The following is a 17657-nucleotide window of genomic DNA, read 5'->3' as shown; positions in this document are numbered from 1 at the left end:
TCGCCCGCAGCGCCACTACATCAATCGATAAATAAATTATCAGTAAATGAGATAAATAAAAGTTTATAATTTCAAAAATCCTAACAATTATCTAAAATAATTTATATAAGAAAATAAATATTAAATTCGCATTTAAATAATTTAAAAATGGGCGGGTGAATTTAATTTTAAAAATAAATAATTTTATTTGTTATTTCGGGTCTGTAATAAATGTGACATTTTAAAATATTATTTAAATAAAATAATAAGTTAATTAAATTTTGAATATGTTAATTCCATATTCTCCCGTGCGGCGGCATATCGAACGTTTTTTCACATTAAATTAAAGGGAAACTCAAAGGTAATCCACTACTACAACTAGAGAGTAACCTACGGCCCTATGAGCCATGAAACGTCGGGGGAAGGAACGAAAAACGAAATCTGCAGCAGCCTGGCAGCAGCCCGTGCGCGAAGGCATCATACACGAGATCAACTCATACACTTAAAATATATACATCACATACATATTTATATTTATGTACATATATATCAAGAGTACATACTACTACCAAAAAGTAGTGACTAGTGTGTGAATTATTGGAGTTGGGAGTGTAGAGCAGCATTGTGAATTATGGACTAGTCAGTAGTGTTGTTTGTCCGTTAGTACCTTGCGTCTTTGTAGCCATCCTCGACCCACGTCGTCTTCGAACGGCAAAGTCATACGCAAAGTATAATTGCACATTGGACATCACTAATTGTCCATTACTCTGTCTCATAACTTGTTCATATGCAACATTAAGTTCAAAAGTTTAATTTTTAAATCTGATATCAGGTGTTGGTGTTGGTGCTGGTGCTGCTGATTCCAATAAACCATTTTTGTTCCTGTCAATAATTATTATTTTCCCATTTACATCGCGAGCATCGTGAGTAGTACGCTGGTATCCATGTACATGTCGATGTAGATGTAAATGTTAAAAAAAAATATATACATATATATTTGATTGTATAAAACTTACGACAAAACAACGACATCGTCACGGACATGATCGTAATGATGGCAGGACGGGGAAAGTGTCGAAAGAACAGTGGATTGGATCCAGAGTGATTTTTTTTTTTGTTTAAAATAATATTTTTTTGAAAATTATTTTACTGAGTTTGAATAATAAATAATTAACTCGGAGAGGCGTGACAGTGATTTAAAATAATAACTAAAGACATCAAGTGATTGGGGAAATAAAGTTTTACGGGTTTGTAAAAGGACGGTAATAAATTTTTTAAAATAAATAATCAGTACACAAATAATAATAATAATTATTATTATTATTATTGCAAGCAAGTGCTGTGTGATTTGAAGAGTGGCCAGCGCGTAGCTGCGTAGGGCACATCCAAGTTGGCGTCGTCGTGGCTGCTAATAATCGTCGAGTAGTTGTGAGCTCTCGTCGTGCATCATCGTGTGCACAAGACGAGGAGACATGGTATCCAAGGTAAATGATTTTGAGAGTACGAGGTACAGTCGAACTGCTGCTTACATGAAGAACATGATGGGCGAGAAAAGTTCTGGATGTGGAGCTGCCGACTCGGAATTCGAGTTTGGTGCACCTCCTGAAGCCCCCGTCTTCGAGCCGACCGCCGAAGAGTTCCTGGACCCGCTGGGATACATCGCCAAGATTCGTCCGATTGCTGAAAAGTCTGGGATATGCAAAATAAAACCGCCGCCTGTGAGTGTCTGCTTCTTTTCATTATTACGTTACTTTATTTCAGTGTCACATGTTTGCTGGCAGATCCTCATCTGCGCTAGATTTAATTACAATTTATTCCAGGGCACGATGTCCTTTTATTTAGTTTTGATGATGAGTCAATAGGATTAGATACAGGATAGGGATGGGAAAAAAGTTTTATGCTGATTCGTTGGTTGGTCGTGTCAATGTCCTCCTTCTTTTACGATGTTTGGCTTTTTTTTATTAAATGAAAGCAGGACGTGTGTTGTTGCAGACGGATAGAAAAGTATAGTGCAGTATGAATTGTATGCCAGTAAAAAGTATAATATAAATATAAATATATAAAAGACAACAGGGTAAATTGTGTAAAAGAGACATCGCGTTGGTACGTGACAATAGAGAGGAGAGTGGGGGTAATGTTAGGTGAGACATCGACAAGGAACTAATATTAATGTCCATTTATTCATATCCAAAGTATTATTATTTTTATTTATGATAATTTTCATTATGCAACAGCGTTTAGAGTACGATAGTCTAGTTCTCGGGGATGATGTTTGTAGTTTTGGTTTGTCGGAAAATAATTTAGATTAGACGGGCGATTTATGAGTAACGGTAATGCACACCCGCAGTCTTTCGAGTTTTCTCGATATATAAAATGGCCGGGACAATTTTAACAATGTCCGCAAAGGGCAGGCCTATATTTTTCACTTCCGGTTTCTCATCTTAAGCATTATCTCTATTTACTCATTTTCTTTTTTTCATAATCTACAAAAAAATAAGTCTGCAACGATTCTGAAAATTTTCTAAGATCAGAGCGTTCTTTATTTTTGAGTTTTAAATATTTTTTTTTTTTTTATTTTAAATGCTGATGGCAAAAGCTTTTAATACTTGTGATTTAAAATAGATAATTTAGAAATTAATTTAAAATTAAATAGAAAGAGGATTGACGGGAAAATTTCCTTGCGGCTTTATCCTGACGAATCGATAAAGACAATTTACTGTCCCCTTCTTTTATTCATACTTGACATAGACGTCATTCACATTTTTTTTTTTTTTTTTTTAATTATTCATTTATTTATTATTTTTAATCTTTTCCTCGTGGTCTAATGCCAGAGTTTTGTAATAATACTAATTTCGTAACTCGTACCAATTAAAACAAACTAATCAACATCATTACTAAACAATTGAAAAAAAATTATAATGAAACTTTTTTTCATGAACAAATAAAATATTTATTGCCAGCATAATTTATGAGACTTTAGTTTTAAAATTGATTTTTTAAAAAAGATAGCGTGTCTTTTATCTCATACATTATCGGGACATGTCAATATTCCCCCTGGACTCTGTCAAATAAATTAATTATATGATCTTGGTGTATTATGTAGTTTTAATTAGGTTAATTGGGTGTAATTGTTGATTATCGTGGGAGAGACAGTAATTTTTATTATTTTTTTTTTTTTCGGAAAAATGGCCATTTTTATCGACGTTCTAATGCAAGGTGAAAAGAAACTTTGGGACGCCATTATAGATATGATGTAACAAAGAGAAGCCGTTTCATATTCATATGGAAACTTTACATGTGCTCGGCACACTATTTTATCTCGGCAAACAATTTGTTTGTTTGTTTGTTTACAAAAATTTTATTCAACCAAATGTAAATAAAAATAATAAACAAACACACGCATTTAATGACATCCCGACTAATTGTTTGGTCTATTGAATTTGTTAGACAACATAATTATTATTTTAATTGATAATTACAGAACATAGTATTCATTTTATTTGTAGTAATAATAATTTTTATTATTCAGTAGTGACTATGAAACTTTAATATTTTTTTATTGTTTAAAACTTAAATTTATTTACATCAAAGTCACAAGAGATCGCATGTTGATATCGCATTACATGTTTCATATTATTTTTATATTTGCGTGTAGTTGTGAGTAAAAATGATAATTGAAATGAAAAATTTTTTATTGAAAGTACTAACGACCATTTTGAATTATTTTTGACAGAACTGGCAGCCTCCATTTGCAGTGGACGTCGATAAATTTAAATTTGTACCGAGGATACAGAGGCTGAATGAGCTGGAGGCTAAAACGAGGATAAAACTCAATTTTTTAGATCAAATTGCTAAATTTTGGGAGCTTCAGGGCTCCTCGTTAAAAATTCCACTCGTTGAAAAGAAAGCTTTGGATCTTTATTCATTACACAAAATAGTTAGTGAAGAAGGTAATTATTTGTTTTACTACAACTGCTGTTGCGATAAATTGTTATTTTAGTTAATAAATAAATAAATGAATTGTAGGAGGAATTGAAACGGTGAGGAGAGAGCGGAGGTGGGCAAAAATAGCGAACAAATTAGGATATCCTTCGGGTAAAAGTGTTGGCAGTATTTTAAAAAATCATTACGAGAGAATTTTGTATCCATTTGATGTATTCAAGCAGGGAAAAACACTCGGTGATATTGTAAGTGATTGTTGATTTGTATAAATTATTAATGGATTTTAGTATTTAATTTAATTTAGTTTATATTAATTACTAATTACCGATGAATTAATTTAAATAGAAAATAGAAGCACCAGAAACAGAAGCGAGTGAGAAGAAAGACCGCGACTACAAACCTCATGGTATAATATCACGTCAGCAGATAAAACCACCAACGGCTAAATTTTCTCGTCGATCAAAACGTTTTACTGGTCAGGATGAGAAGCAAGATGTGGCTGCTGTCAAGCAGGAGGATTGCAAAGAGGAATGTGACTCTGACAATGAGTGCAAGGAAGAAATCAAACTGGAAGACGACAAAGACAGTAAGGAGCTTAAGAAGTTGCAGTTCTACGGAGCTGGACCCAAGATGGCGGGCTACATTACCAAAGAAACTAAAAAATCAAACAAAACACGTGGAATTAAGTACACGTATGACTATGATCCACTTGCCAAGTACATTTGCCACAATTGCGGACGTGGAGACATGGAAGAGAGTATGCTGTTGTGCGATGGCTGCGATGACAGCTACCACACGTTTTGTCTTCTTCCACCACTGACGGAAATACCTAAAGGCGACTGGAGATGTCCCAAGTGTGTTGCCGAGGAAGTTTCTAAGCCCATGGAAGCTTTTGGATTCGAGCAGGCCCAGAGGGAGTACACACTCCAGCAGTTTGGGGAGATGGCCGACCAGTTCAAGAGTGATTACTTCAACATGCCTGTTCACATGGTCCCCACGTCGCTGGTAGAGAAGGAGTTCTGGAGAATAGTGTCTTCCATTGATGAAGATGTTACTGTTGAGTACGGAGCGGATCTGCATACTATGGATCATGGCTCTGGATTTCCCACAAAGACCAGCGTTAATTTGTTCACTTGCGACCAAGAGTATGCCGAGTCTTCGTGGAATCTAAACAATCTTCCGGTATTACATGGCAGTGTCTTGGGTCACATTAATGCGGACATAAGTGGAATGAAAGTACCCTGGATGTACGTTGGTATGTGCTTTGCTACATTCTGCTGGCACAACGAAGATCACTGGAGCTATTCGATAAACTATTTACACTGGGGAGAACCCAAGACCTGGTACGGCGTCCCTGGGTCAGAAGCTGAAAAGTTTGAGCTGTCCATGAGGTCCGCTGCTCCAGAATTATTTCACAGTCAGCCAGATTTACTTCATCAGTTAGTTACAATCATGAATCCGACGATTTTAACTAATGAAGGTAATGCTTCTTACTCAATCATTCATTTTTTTTAATTTTTTATTTACATAATTTGGTATTTAATTATTAGCTAATGGAATTACTGAAGGAATTTGCTTATGTAATTTAATTAAATGCCATTATTGATTTAATTTTCAGGTGTCCCAGTATTCCGAACGGATCAACATGCCGGTGAATTTGTTGTTACGTTCCCACGAGCTTATCACGCAGGCTTTAATCAAGGCTACAATTTTGCCGAGGCCGTAAATTTCGCTCCTGCCGACTGGGTACGAATTAATAATATTTCATACAAATATTTACTCTCATATAATAAAATTACAATAATATATTTGTGTAATTTAGCTTAAAATCGGACGGGAATGTATTACTCATTATTCAAATTTACGTCGGTTTTGTGTATTCTCCCACGACGAGCTGGTCTGCAAAATGTCCCTGGATCCCGACTCATTGGACATTGGCGTTGCCACGGCAACCTATCAAGACATGCTGACAATGGTAGATGACGAAAAGAAATTGCGCAAAAATTTACTAGAATGGGTAAGTCCATCAATTATTCAATTACTTAATTTAAAAAATTTTTTTTCTAATTTTTTATCATCAACAATTAAGTAAAATAATTAAAACCAAAATTATAGCAACGAATACGTGTTAACTTGGTCAATTAGTTATCAGATTTACCGATAAATCCATATCTCAAATTGATGCTAAATATAAAATACCCAACACACGCTCGCTAGTAATAAATAAAAAATTACATCGTCAACGTAATACACAACGAACGCATGACATTAAGCCAACTTTACATTTAAAATGGTGACCGTTACCGCTCCTTATAACCACCAATACATTTCAAATAAAAATAATATCACCGCGCGCACCTCCAGCTTCCCCTCCTACTTTCCACCAGCCAACTACTTCTCCTACTTCTCATTCCTCGCTCCCCACCCTCGGCTCCAATAACCGCCATACATTTAAAATGAAACATTCGGCGCGCGCATCGTCAGCACACACACAGCCCGGTTCTATTATCAAACTATACATCCACTGGCATACATATATACATATACATTAATCTACTTACAGACACACACTAAAATACTTGTCCGACTAGTTGCGAGTTGCTGAGAGCTCTGTCCACGTTAGTAGCAAAAAAAAATAAAAGATAAAATAAAAAAAAAAAAAGCAAATCTCGGTCCGAACTCCGGACACTAAAATGATTCTCAGCCAAAGTAAAGCTTCGGAACTAAACGTCGTTGGCGCGTATTAATTTTCGCCAGCCCGACTAGTAACTAAACGTCGTCATTGTGATCGTGTGTTCTATCTATATATATTTAATATAATAATATATATCAGTGCGTGTTCATTTGCAAGTATGCAAATAAAAAATAATATAATTAAAAAATTCAAATACAGTTTGGTTGAATATATAAATAAATATAAAGGTAGTTTTTAAATAACCGGCATTAAAAACTATTTTATTTGCATACGTTGTTGTCGCGCTGACCTTGTGATTATTAGCACCAGTTGTGTATCCATCACTTTACTTGTGGATTTATTATATAACGCGGAAATTTTTTTTTAAGGTAAGAACAAGTACATGTTATAACTCAGTGCTTAGTGAGAGTCACGTCGAGGTTATGTTATTTTATAATTATTATTTTTTATCGTTATAAAATATCACTGTCGGTTCATTTTTTTTTATCATTTTAAATATTTTATTTAATATTTTCTCGGTACATCCATTTTTATTTTATTTTATTTCGCCGAGTCACATTGCTCGTATATTTTATTATTTATATCACGAGGTAAATAAATTTAATTATTATTTATAAGTTATTAGTTTTTTTTTTAAACATTTTTTTGCTTGTTAATTAATACAGAAATTAACCGGTCGCTGCTTTTTTTTTTTTTTAGTCGACAGTCATTTTGTTTTCTAATTGAACCATTAAAACCGTGTGATTGATTTTAATGCCCGTGATTACAAACATATTGCCATTTTATTATTTTTAAAATTTTTAATCTTAAAATTGTAAATTGTAGGAATTAATTAAAGTTTTATTGATTAATAGACACGAGGTAATTTTTTTCTTGTGCTGGTGCTGCAAGTGATCTATTTTTATAATTCATTAATTATCATTATTGCAATTATTTTATTTAATTAAATAAAATTGCGGTTAATAGTGGTGATAAAATTGAGGAGAAAAAAAATTAATAAGTTGATTGAATGAAAATAAATTTTTTTTTTTCCAGGGTGTTTCAGAGGCAGAACGTGAAGCATTTGAATTATTACCAGACGATGAACGTCAGTGCGAGGCGTGCAAGACGACATGTTTCCTCAGCGCAGTGACTTGTTCGTGTCAGAGTAACCAGCTAGTGTGTCTGAGGCATTTTCGTGATCTCTGTAACTGTCCACCGGAAAAACATACTCTGAGATATCGGTACACGCTTGATGAGCTGCCGATAATGCTGCAAAAATTGAAACTTAAGTCCGAGTCATTTGACTCATGGGTTGCTAAAGTGAAGGAGGCAATGGATCCCAAGGGAGAGAAGATTGAGCTGACAGAATTGAAGGAGTTGCTGAGTGAAGCGGAGGTTAAAAAGTTTCCCGACAGCGAACTGTTGACGGCGTTGACTACTGCTGTCCAAGACGCCGAGAAGTGTGCGAGTGTAGCCCAGCAGTTGCTGAACAACAAACAGCGGACACGGACACGTCAGACGGTTGACACTAAGTACAAATTGACGATCGAGGAGTTGACCCTCTTTTATAAAGAGATAACAAATTTATGCTGTGAATTAAAAGAGTCTGATGGTGTTAAATATATTCTGGACCAGGTGTTACAGTTCCAGAAAGACGCAGACGAGTTCGAAGCCCAGAATGATGATTGTGATTTAGATAAATTGGAGAAGTGCATCGACTTTGGTGATTCTATTTGCATCGAGCTGCCGCAATTGGTGAGATTGAAACAGAAATTGAGTCAGATTCAATGGCTTGATGAAGTTAAGACCATGTTGGACGATTCTAAATCAATAACGAGAGAGGATCTCACTAAATTGATTGAACAGGGGATGTCAATTCCACCCCACATAAGTATCGAAACTATGCTATCAAAGTTACAGCAGCTTGTGATTAATATCGACAAGTGGGAGGAGAGAGCCAAGGGATATTTGCAAGCCAAGAGTCGACACAATGTCTGCGTTATTGAGGAATTTATTCAGGAAGCCGATGACATTGATGCTTACTTACCTAGTCTTGATAGTCTCCAGGATATATTGATAAAAGCTAAAAATTGGACCAAGACTGTTGATGAAATTCAAGCCCGTGACATTTTTCCGTACTACGATACTCTCGACGAGCTTGTACGTAAGGGAAAAAATATTCCACTGCATTTAGAACCACTTCCAATGCTCGAGTCAACGCTGTCACAAGCAAAAGCTTGGAAGGAACGAACAGCGAGGACATTTTTACGTAAAAATTCTCATTATACTTTGATGGAAGCCCTGTCACCGCGTATTGGTGTCGGTGTCCAAGCAATGAAGACTAAGAAAAACAAAGGAGACGAGAGTGTTGGTGCACTATATGTCTGCGACACAAAACTTGACGATTCTAGTGACTCGGCAAATGTCGTAGCTGCCTTTAAATTAGCCGAGCAACGTGAAATGGACGCGATGAGAAATTTGAGGGATAGAAATATGCAAAAAGGAACATTAGATGACTCAAGGTATTGCGTTTGTCGCAGGCCACGTTTTGGATTAATGCTGCAGTGCGAATTATGCAAGGATTGGTTCCATTCAAATTGTGTCCCACTTCCAAAGACAATACACAAGGGTAAAGTACAGCCGTCACGGGAAATTAAATTTCTGTGTCCGTGTTGTTTGAGATCACGAAGACCGCGACTTGAGTCCATTCTTGCTCTACTGGTTGGCTTGCAAAAAATTCCCATACGATTACCTGAGGGTGAAGCACTCACTTGTCTCACTGAACGCGCCATGAACTGGCAAGATCGTGCTCGACGTGCACTTGCCACCGAGGAAATATCATCAGTGCTGGCGAAGCTGTCGGCGTTGTCACAGAAACTTGTTGAAGCAGCGGCACGTGAGAAAACAGAAAAAATAATAAGTACCGAATTGAAGAAGGCTGCTAATAATCCAGAATTACACCAACGAGTACAAGCTATTGCGCCATTAAGTGGCGTACATTCTGATGACAGTGTACTCAGTGCTGCTGTAAGTATTTTATTTTTATTAATGCACTTGGCTAGTGGACTTGGCTCATGATTATTTGAATTTATTTAAATTTTAATTTGGTATTCAAATATTACAGGATGATGACGATGACGTTGTTACCATTGATGGTGATGAACCTTCCTGCAGTACTTTCAATAGTAATGAGCACGCGTATTCGTATAGTAAGTAGAAATAAATTAATTATTTTAATAGAAATGATTATTAAATAAATTTAATTAATTTGATTATTACTTTTTCTTTTTTTAGTATCAAAATTACAGCGTAAATTACAATCACAAGGAGGCGAGAGTGCGGTAACCCTGTCGCTGAGTGCCCGAACAAAACTTGAAGACTTAATGATGGAGGGTGATTTACTTGAAGTGGCTCTTGATGAGACCCAGCACATCTGGCGGATTCTCAGTCACACAAATAGCCCGACGACAGTGCGCAAGTACGCGGCATTTGAAGACGTTCAGGCGAATTTCAATTCTGATGTCAAAGATGTGAAAAAGCGCGGGAGAAAGAGAAAGTCTGATGAATTTGATCTGGTGAAATCTATTAGCCGTCAGAAAATAATTGACGAAAAAAATCAGACTGCGAGTCCCAATGCTGTTGTAAAGAAAAAGGGAACTGGGTCAGCGACAAGTAGTCCTGGAGCTGGAGCTGCGGGGTTGAATAATAAAGATAAGAAATTAGTACCACAGAGTCCAATTAAACGTGGACCTCGTAAGGTATGGAATGTAATTACATTTATTTTGTTTTATTAATACGGTACCAGGCTGCGCAGATTACTGTGGTCTGGGATACAATCTAAGCTCGATTTCAGTTTTATTTTAATTTTTCTAGATCAAACGAAAGGAAGGAGATGACGTGCCCAAGAAAAAAGGAGGAAACAGAAAAAAAACAAAACAGGATACCTCCGATGAGGAAGACGATTGTGCAGCAGACAATTGCCTCCGACCAAATGGTAAATTTATTTTCTCAATTATTTATTATTTTAATTAAAAATAATAAAAATAAAAAATTTTAATTTTTTTCCAAGGACGAGAAGTCGACTGGGTACAGTGCGACGGTGGGTGCAACGGGTGGTTCCACATGCACTGCGTCGGTCTCGACAGAACCGAGCTCGCAGAGGAAGATGACTACATCTGCAGCAATTGCAAAGACGCGGATCAAAATACAACGGTACGAAAAGCCAGATAATTATCCATCTTTTCGTTACCTTCACTAGCAACATCACTCTAATGCGACATTCTTTTATTATTATTATCATTATCATTATTAATTATTAACTATCAGCAACTATTATTATTACTATTATCATTATTATGATCAATGATTTATTATTATTATTAATTAATATAACTATTTTATTTTGTTTTGTTTATTTTTTATTGAGTTACGACTCGCATGAAGGCTGGTGCTATTTTTTTATATTTTATTTTTCATTTTCCATGAACAATATTTCGTTTATTATTACTATTACTTTAAATCGTGCGTTTCGTTATGACATCAAATTGAAATTAAAAAAAAAAAACCAATGGTATTAATTGAGTTCAATTAAATTTCTTTATATTGTAAAAAAAAAATTTGAATACCGTGACATTTTTTGTACTTTAATCTCGTCATTAATTTACTGCACTATTAATAGTAATAATTATTTTGTTCGTCTTCCGTAGACTTAAATTTAATATAAAAAAAATGACATATTATTAATATTTTTGTTTAATTTAAAAAAAAATGCGTTTACCCACCAGAATATTCATGCGCACTAAACACGTCTGCGATTTATTTTTCATTGTACAGAATTTTAAGTTACCTACTTATTGTTTATAATTACTCGACACACTATTATTATTATTATTATTATTATCATAATTAACAATTAATTTGCTTTGTATTATTTAGTTAGCTTGTATTACTTTACGTTAATTTTTAATCGAGTTTATAAGTTCACTACGACGATAAAGAAAAATAAAAATAAACAATCTTTATATGGAGAAAGTAATTAAAATAAATAAATAATTGTTAAACCTGGTGAGCTTCGAAACTCGTGTCGGTCACTAAAATAATTTTTCGTTCTGTTCTATTTATTATTATTATTATTTGTTTTATTTTTTTTTTGTGTAATTGTAATTTGATTATATAAGTAATATTTAAAAAAACAAAAGTAACACTTTATTTTGCTCTGGATGCACTTGTATAATTTTATCAGTCTCAGGGTTACCTCAGCGGGGACAACGAGCAGGAGATTGAGGAGCCCACGTCCTTCGCCAGGACCTATTAAAGTCTCTGCTGTTAAACACCGCACAATTTATTAATGGATTACATTATTAGGGTCTCTATTTATTTATAATAATTACATTTATATAGATTCTTTTTTTAAAGACCTTGATTACGCGGTGTTGTAGATAGACTGAAGATATATATTTATATATATATTTAAACAAACAATACATGTAAATTATTTAAATAGAAGTGACTTTTCTATGGAAAGAGCTAATTAAAATTTTACACAGATGGATAATAAAACACTTATATAATCATATCTACTTTGCCTTCTTAACATACTCTTATTGAAGATAAAAAATTAAATAAACTATTAACTAAAAATATTAAACACTTAGAAATAATTTTCTTTACAATTTATTTGTTTAAATTATTTATTTACAATTAATATTAATATATATTTACGAAATAATTATTTCATATTTACAAATAATTAACTGATAGAAAAAGAAAAATTTGTAAATATGCAACTTATCATAATTTCAAAAAAAGGAAAAAAGCGCGGGTTTAAAATTTAAATTATGAATGATTATTTTTTTTTTTTCTTTGCATTTGATACTGTAGATGTAAAAAAAATATGATAATTAAGATCTTAAAATGTATTTTACTCTCTCGAATTTTTATTTTACTGTATTTTAGGTAGGGGCAATTATTTTGTTAAGATTTGAATTTAAAAAAAAAAGAGAGAGTTAAGAATGTGACGCGAATCGCGGACTGTATAAAGCAGAGTTTTATTATAAAGTAATTGATAAAAATATTTGAAAGACCGACAGTGGTATCACATGTGTGATAACTATTTGTACAATTATTACCCATTGTTGATTGATATGTGTTTAAGTATTTTTAGTTAACGGTTAAGATTGTATGACTAATAATTAAATGATGATAAATAATAAGATAAACAATGTATGTATAATTAGATTTAAGCACATGAGAGTGTAACACAGTGTGTTTTAAATATGAGCATACTTAAACTACGTGTTTCTCGACATTTAAAACAGGCTGTGAATTTTAAAACAATTTAATAAATAATAATAATTAAATAGTAGAATCCAAAAACAATAAGAAATAACAAGAAAAAATACAAATATATTCAATACATAAAATTGATGATACATATATATATATATATATATGAATATATATATTGATATTTTATTATTAATAACTCGTATATATGTAATCAGCCATTTCAAATGATTCGTCATATTTTTATAAATAATATTAATCATTTTATTCATTTACTGTATGAATTATTAAAAATAAAATATCAATAGACGTGTTTCCTTATTTTTTACTTTTATTTAGACTAATTATCGATAATAAAGATCAATATTGAATTTTTTATAATAAGTATTTATTTGCCTGTAAATAGTTTTTTTGTTAAAAAATTCGGTTTCAAGTTCTATGGATCTTTTATATTTCTGACTGTTGGCTGATTAAATTCATTTTTTTTTTCCTTATATTTATTTTAGGTAAGTATTTCATAATCTACTTATATTTTTATCATTTAGTTTGATTATCTAGTATTCAAGTATTTATTTAATATCTTAATTTTATTTATCAATTTTTTTCATTAAAAATAAAATTTTTAAGTTTTAGGAATTTTTTTAAAATTACTCATAAAATTTCGTCATTGAATAATTCTTCTTCAAAATTACCCAGACCTGCACGTCATCGGATAATTTTTCTACTTAATTATCAAAAAGTTTTTCTTGTGGTAATTTTTTCTCAAAATTCCCCATAAAATTCCGTCATCAGACAATTCTTCAAAATTACCCAGACTTGTACGTCATCGAGTAATTTTTCTACTAAACTATCCAAAAGTATGTCTCAGTAATTTTTTTTCAAAATTCCCCATAAAATTTTGTCATAGGATAATTTTACAAAATCCAATAAAATATTTAACAATAAGACGTTTACTTGCAATTGAAATTAACTTAAATCTTCTTCACAAACAAGTTTTGACTCAACAGTTAAATTTCTCTTTATAAATATTTAATATTATTAATTTTCGGTAACTATAATTACCATTTCTCTTATTCTACAATCACTGCATTCCTCAGCTCCTGATCCCATTGTCCGATCTCATAAATTTAAGAAAAAATCTTACCTGAACTTTCTAAATAAATTTCAATAATTTAAGTTAATTTTTGGTCATTATAAATAATGTAACAACAAAAATTTATCAACTTGGTTATAATAAATTTTATTAAACAAACTTACAAGCTAGTCAGCCACATTATTGGCTATTTGAAACAGACATATATATTTGATCAAATTTTGAGCATTACAACGAGTAGCCAAGTCCATAATTTCTTGCGAGTTCTTGATCGTCAAATAGCGATCGCAGATACATTTTTCGCACATTCGCTTCAGAGTTTCCAGTTTATATTTTTCAGCAGCTTTCAACAGAGCCACCGCGTAGTCATCCATTCCAGTGACCTCGCCAGTGTAAATAAATTGCAGCAATTTTTGTAATATCTCAGGACTCAAATCATAAATATGCATACATGACTTCTTGCTTTCTGGCATCGGGCGTAGCTTCGCGTACATTTCGGGGCACCGTTGCTTCAAAACATGGCTGTGGGCTGGGTATCCTTGGCTATTAATTATCACAAAAGCGTCGCTATTAACCGCTCGGCTGGAGTACAACGTCCGGCAATAACTAGGCAACGTGTCCTTTGAAATTATTTCAATGGGATAATCCGCAGGAAAAGGAGTGTCGTCGAAATAAACCTGCAGCTCGACGCACAGCACCAGGGTATCTTTGAACAGTATTTTATTCTTCTGGATTTCGGCAAAAATATCTTTGTCCAAAAAGTAGACGATGTGCTCGCAAGACTCGCTGTCATATTCTCCGCTAGTTTGCCCAATGAATACCAACTTCTCTTGGTGGTCGATCATAAAAATCGAGTGTGTTGCTCTGATACTGTCTTCGGCGTCCACAGAATTGCACTCGATTGTTATCCAGGAATCTTGACCACTAAATTCCAACTTCATGGTCCACTGGTCGTCGATCCCGGACTGAGAAGAAAACACCAGTGATTTGCTACACCTGTTTACACACTTTTCATTAAATAAATATGAACTTATGTTGTTTATTGACCACTCATGGACGCTTTTAGACGTGATCGAGCAGCCTTTTTTACGCAGAGGCATTTTAATTCATTCAAATTCACTGATTGTTCAATTAAACGAACACGTGGTCTTAACTTTGTTTATATTAATTAATATATATTTTTTTTTCAGGTAATAAGAGTCTTTTCTAAGGGTGGAAGTTTGAAAATAAATTCTATCGGCTTAGATTTCGATTTTTGTTCAAGAACTTAAGCTCTAAGTACTTAAATATGGATTCTGATATATCAATTGTTGATTTAAAGTTCTAGAATAATGTGGAAAAAAAATGTATGTTATTTTAACCAAAAAATATTACCATTGTTGCACACTTTAAGTGCGATGGCGCTGGGGTGCTTTTTGGCGCTCGATTTTTTCGGGTAACTCACTTGCAATCATCTCTGCACTTTTTAAATAAAGTGCATTAAAGTAAGTTCAAACTTATATTATTATATAAGAAATTAATTAAGGAATAATTATAATATAACATAAAGCTGATTACTTAATTTGTTTTTAAAATAAATAATTTAGTTGATGCGGACCTTGATGGATCATTCAACTGATTTGTGATCACGATAACTTCTGGATAAAACAGCTCACGGACGTAAGTTTTTTTTTTAGTATCGTTCGTTCGTTGAGTAAAAGAATCCGTTTATTAATCACTGTCCGACTTTTTTTGGTTTAATTGTAATTAATAAAAACTTGAAAACTTGTGATTCATGTAAAATTTAGCAGCCATTTTTAATTTTGCTATTGTTATTATATTTTACTGTTTTCTCTCCATCAACTACTGGCAGCAGCACTGGCGTAACAGTAGGATTTTAAAAAAGAGCGACATCTAAGATAAAAAGGCGGGATATTTAAAAAATTCAAATTAATAATTCAAAAGTTTAATAAAAATTCATAATTAAAAAGAAAATTAATGTAAAATAAAATGAGCGATCGACGTTTTTGAATTTTCTAACATTTTTTTTTTTTTTATTTATCTTATTTTTATTATCAAGCGAAATCACTCTGATAAATATTAATAAAGTGCTAAAATTAGTCATCGATTGATTTTTTCTCCCACGAAAAAACCAAATGAATCATCACGACACTTTTTATATTTTTATTAATCATGACGAATCAATCATCCGGTTTTGTTATTTGTTAACTTAATCATAAATTATTTTACAATGTCACTATTCTTTAATTTTTAATTATTCGTAAACAAAGAGATAAAAAATCAAACAAAAAATGTCCTTCATCACCGAATCAAATATTCAATCACTAGCTCCATAATTTAAAAGATTTTTTACTGATTCGCTCCATTCTCCTTTTATTTCAATTTCCATTGTCATTTTTTTTTTTGAAACTAATAATGATAATAATAAACCAAACTACGAAATTTAGTCTGTCATTTTTTCGCCATAAATTACATGATTAATGAGTTTGGAAAAGAGGAAAAACAAGTAAGCTGTTCAGTACAATCACCAGTTTGTTTAAAAGGTCATCGAACTGGACCCTGGACACTGGACTCGAAGAACTGAATGGAGTCGATCCATCCCATAGCAGTATGGCGCCTCCATATTCAAACTAAATCTTATTTTTGTCCCTAAATCTTTTCCGGGTCCTCAAAATATATACATCCATATATATTTATATTTATAAAATTTATTAATCCATAAATAATATTCCTCAATAACTCATTGACTTTTTTTCCGAAAAATTTCGTAACAAATTCAGATAAAAAAAAAAACGTTTTAACTGATAAAAATAAATCTTACTGATTACAAACGTTATCAATGTCATAAGACTTAAGTGCGATAACAAATAATTACATACAATATCACCAGCCAAATTTTTACTCACCTCAAATTTTAATACCCAAATACATTTGCCTGAGAATTGCAACGTCCTCATTACAAGACCGTCAATGTTTTCAATTCTCATAACAAACTTTTAGATAAACATCTAATTAATGACTCATCAACTTTTTTATTAAATAATTACGCACTTGTGCTCGTATATATTTTATTTAATTAAATAGTATATATCATTTATAATACGGCCTGTACTTCAGTAGTTTTCAAATGACAGCGCTCATATTATTAATCCATAAGGTTTATCCATAGAAACTTTCACGACGTAATCACTAAAGAATTTTCAGTCGCAAGGTCGAGAAAGGATTGAGAATAGAATATATATATACATATATTTTACTCATATCTGTGAAATTTCTCCTTGTTTTTTAAATTTAAATTTTTTTACCTGACCGAATCTCCTGTCAGAAATTATAAAATTTTAATCAAAGTTTGTCTTATACATGAAATTTTTTTCTTTCAATTCTGTTTTAAAAATAATTGATTACTTATTTACATAAAAATATATATAGTAAACTAATGTGTAATTTTGATACACGTGTAATATAAAATATTGGGCAAGATAATTAATATTAAAAATATATAATACAAATGAGTCAACTTTTGGAGTAACTGTCACACATTGTCCTGTAACAAACGTACTATACCAGTATATATGTTCATATATTATATATATGTATATATATATATATATATATAAGTCAGGTTTAGTGATTCGTGCATTGGTGGTGACTTGCGCGTCTCTTTCACAACAATATTCCAGT

At 32.5% G+C, this 17657-nt stretch overlaps 2 protein-coding genes across 5 annotated transcripts; one reads left to right on the top strand and one right to left on the bottom strand.

Moving 5' to 3' along the window:
• The first annotated feature begins 374 nt into the window (after window positions 1-374).
• On the top strand, window positions 375-13109 carry LOC103569442 (lysine-specific demethylase 5A). 3 transcript variants are annotated; one of them, XM_008546744.3, is made up of 12 exons: window positions 375-1697; window positions 3713-3929; window positions 4006-4166; window positions 4267-5401; window positions 5540-5667; window positions 5744-5938; window positions 7652-9625; window positions 9723-9807; window positions 9893-10365; window positions 10472-10592; window positions 10668-10810; window positions 11841-13109. In XM_008546744.3, exons 1-12 carry the CDS (start codon window positions 1452-1454, stop codon window positions 11910-11912), a joined length of 4950 nt encoding a protein of 1649 aa, XP_008544966.1. In that variant the 5' UTR covers window positions 375-1451; the 3' UTR covers window positions 11913-13109. The 3 variants fall into 3 exon arrangements, with proteins under 3 accessions (XP_008544966.1, XP_008544967.1, XP_008544968.1); XM_008546745.3 differs by having other exon boundaries at window positions 9893-10356; window positions 11841-13108; XM_008546746.3 differs by lacking the exon at window positions 11841-13109 and having other exon boundaries at window positions 10668-11619.
• Window positions 13110-14107: 998 nt separating this feature from the next.
• Window positions 14108-15868, bottom strand: LOC103569444 (speckle-type POZ protein B). Of its 2 annotated transcripts, none has more exons than XM_008546747.3 (2): window positions 15574-15868; window positions 14108-15432 (listed from the first exon to the last, which is right to left on the bottom strand). In XM_008546747.3, the coding sequence occupies exon 2, from the start codon at window positions 15074-15076 to the stop codon at window positions 14144-14146; it is 933 nt and encodes a 310-aa protein (XP_008544969.1). In that variant the 5' UTR covers window positions 15077-15432; window positions 15574-15868; the 3' UTR covers window positions 14108-14143. The 2 variants fall into 2 exon arrangements, with proteins under 2 accessions (XP_008544969.1, XP_053596375.1); XM_053740400.1 differs by lacking the exon at window positions 15574-15868 and having other exon boundaries at window positions 14108-14972; window positions 15351-15572.
• Window positions 15869-17657: the final 1789 nt, after the last annotated feature.

The sequence above is a fragment of the Microplitis demolitor genome, chromosome 7 (assembly GCF_026212275.2).
Source record: "Microplitis demolitor isolate Queensland-Clemson2020A chromosome 7, iyMicDemo2.1a, whole genome shotgun sequence".
Classification (NCBI taxonomy): Eukaryota; Metazoa; Arthropoda; class Insecta; order Hymenoptera; family Braconidae; genus Microplitis; species Microplitis demolitor.
Note: the sequence above shows the minus strand (reverse complement) of the source record. Positions and strands in the feature narration are given on the sequence as shown.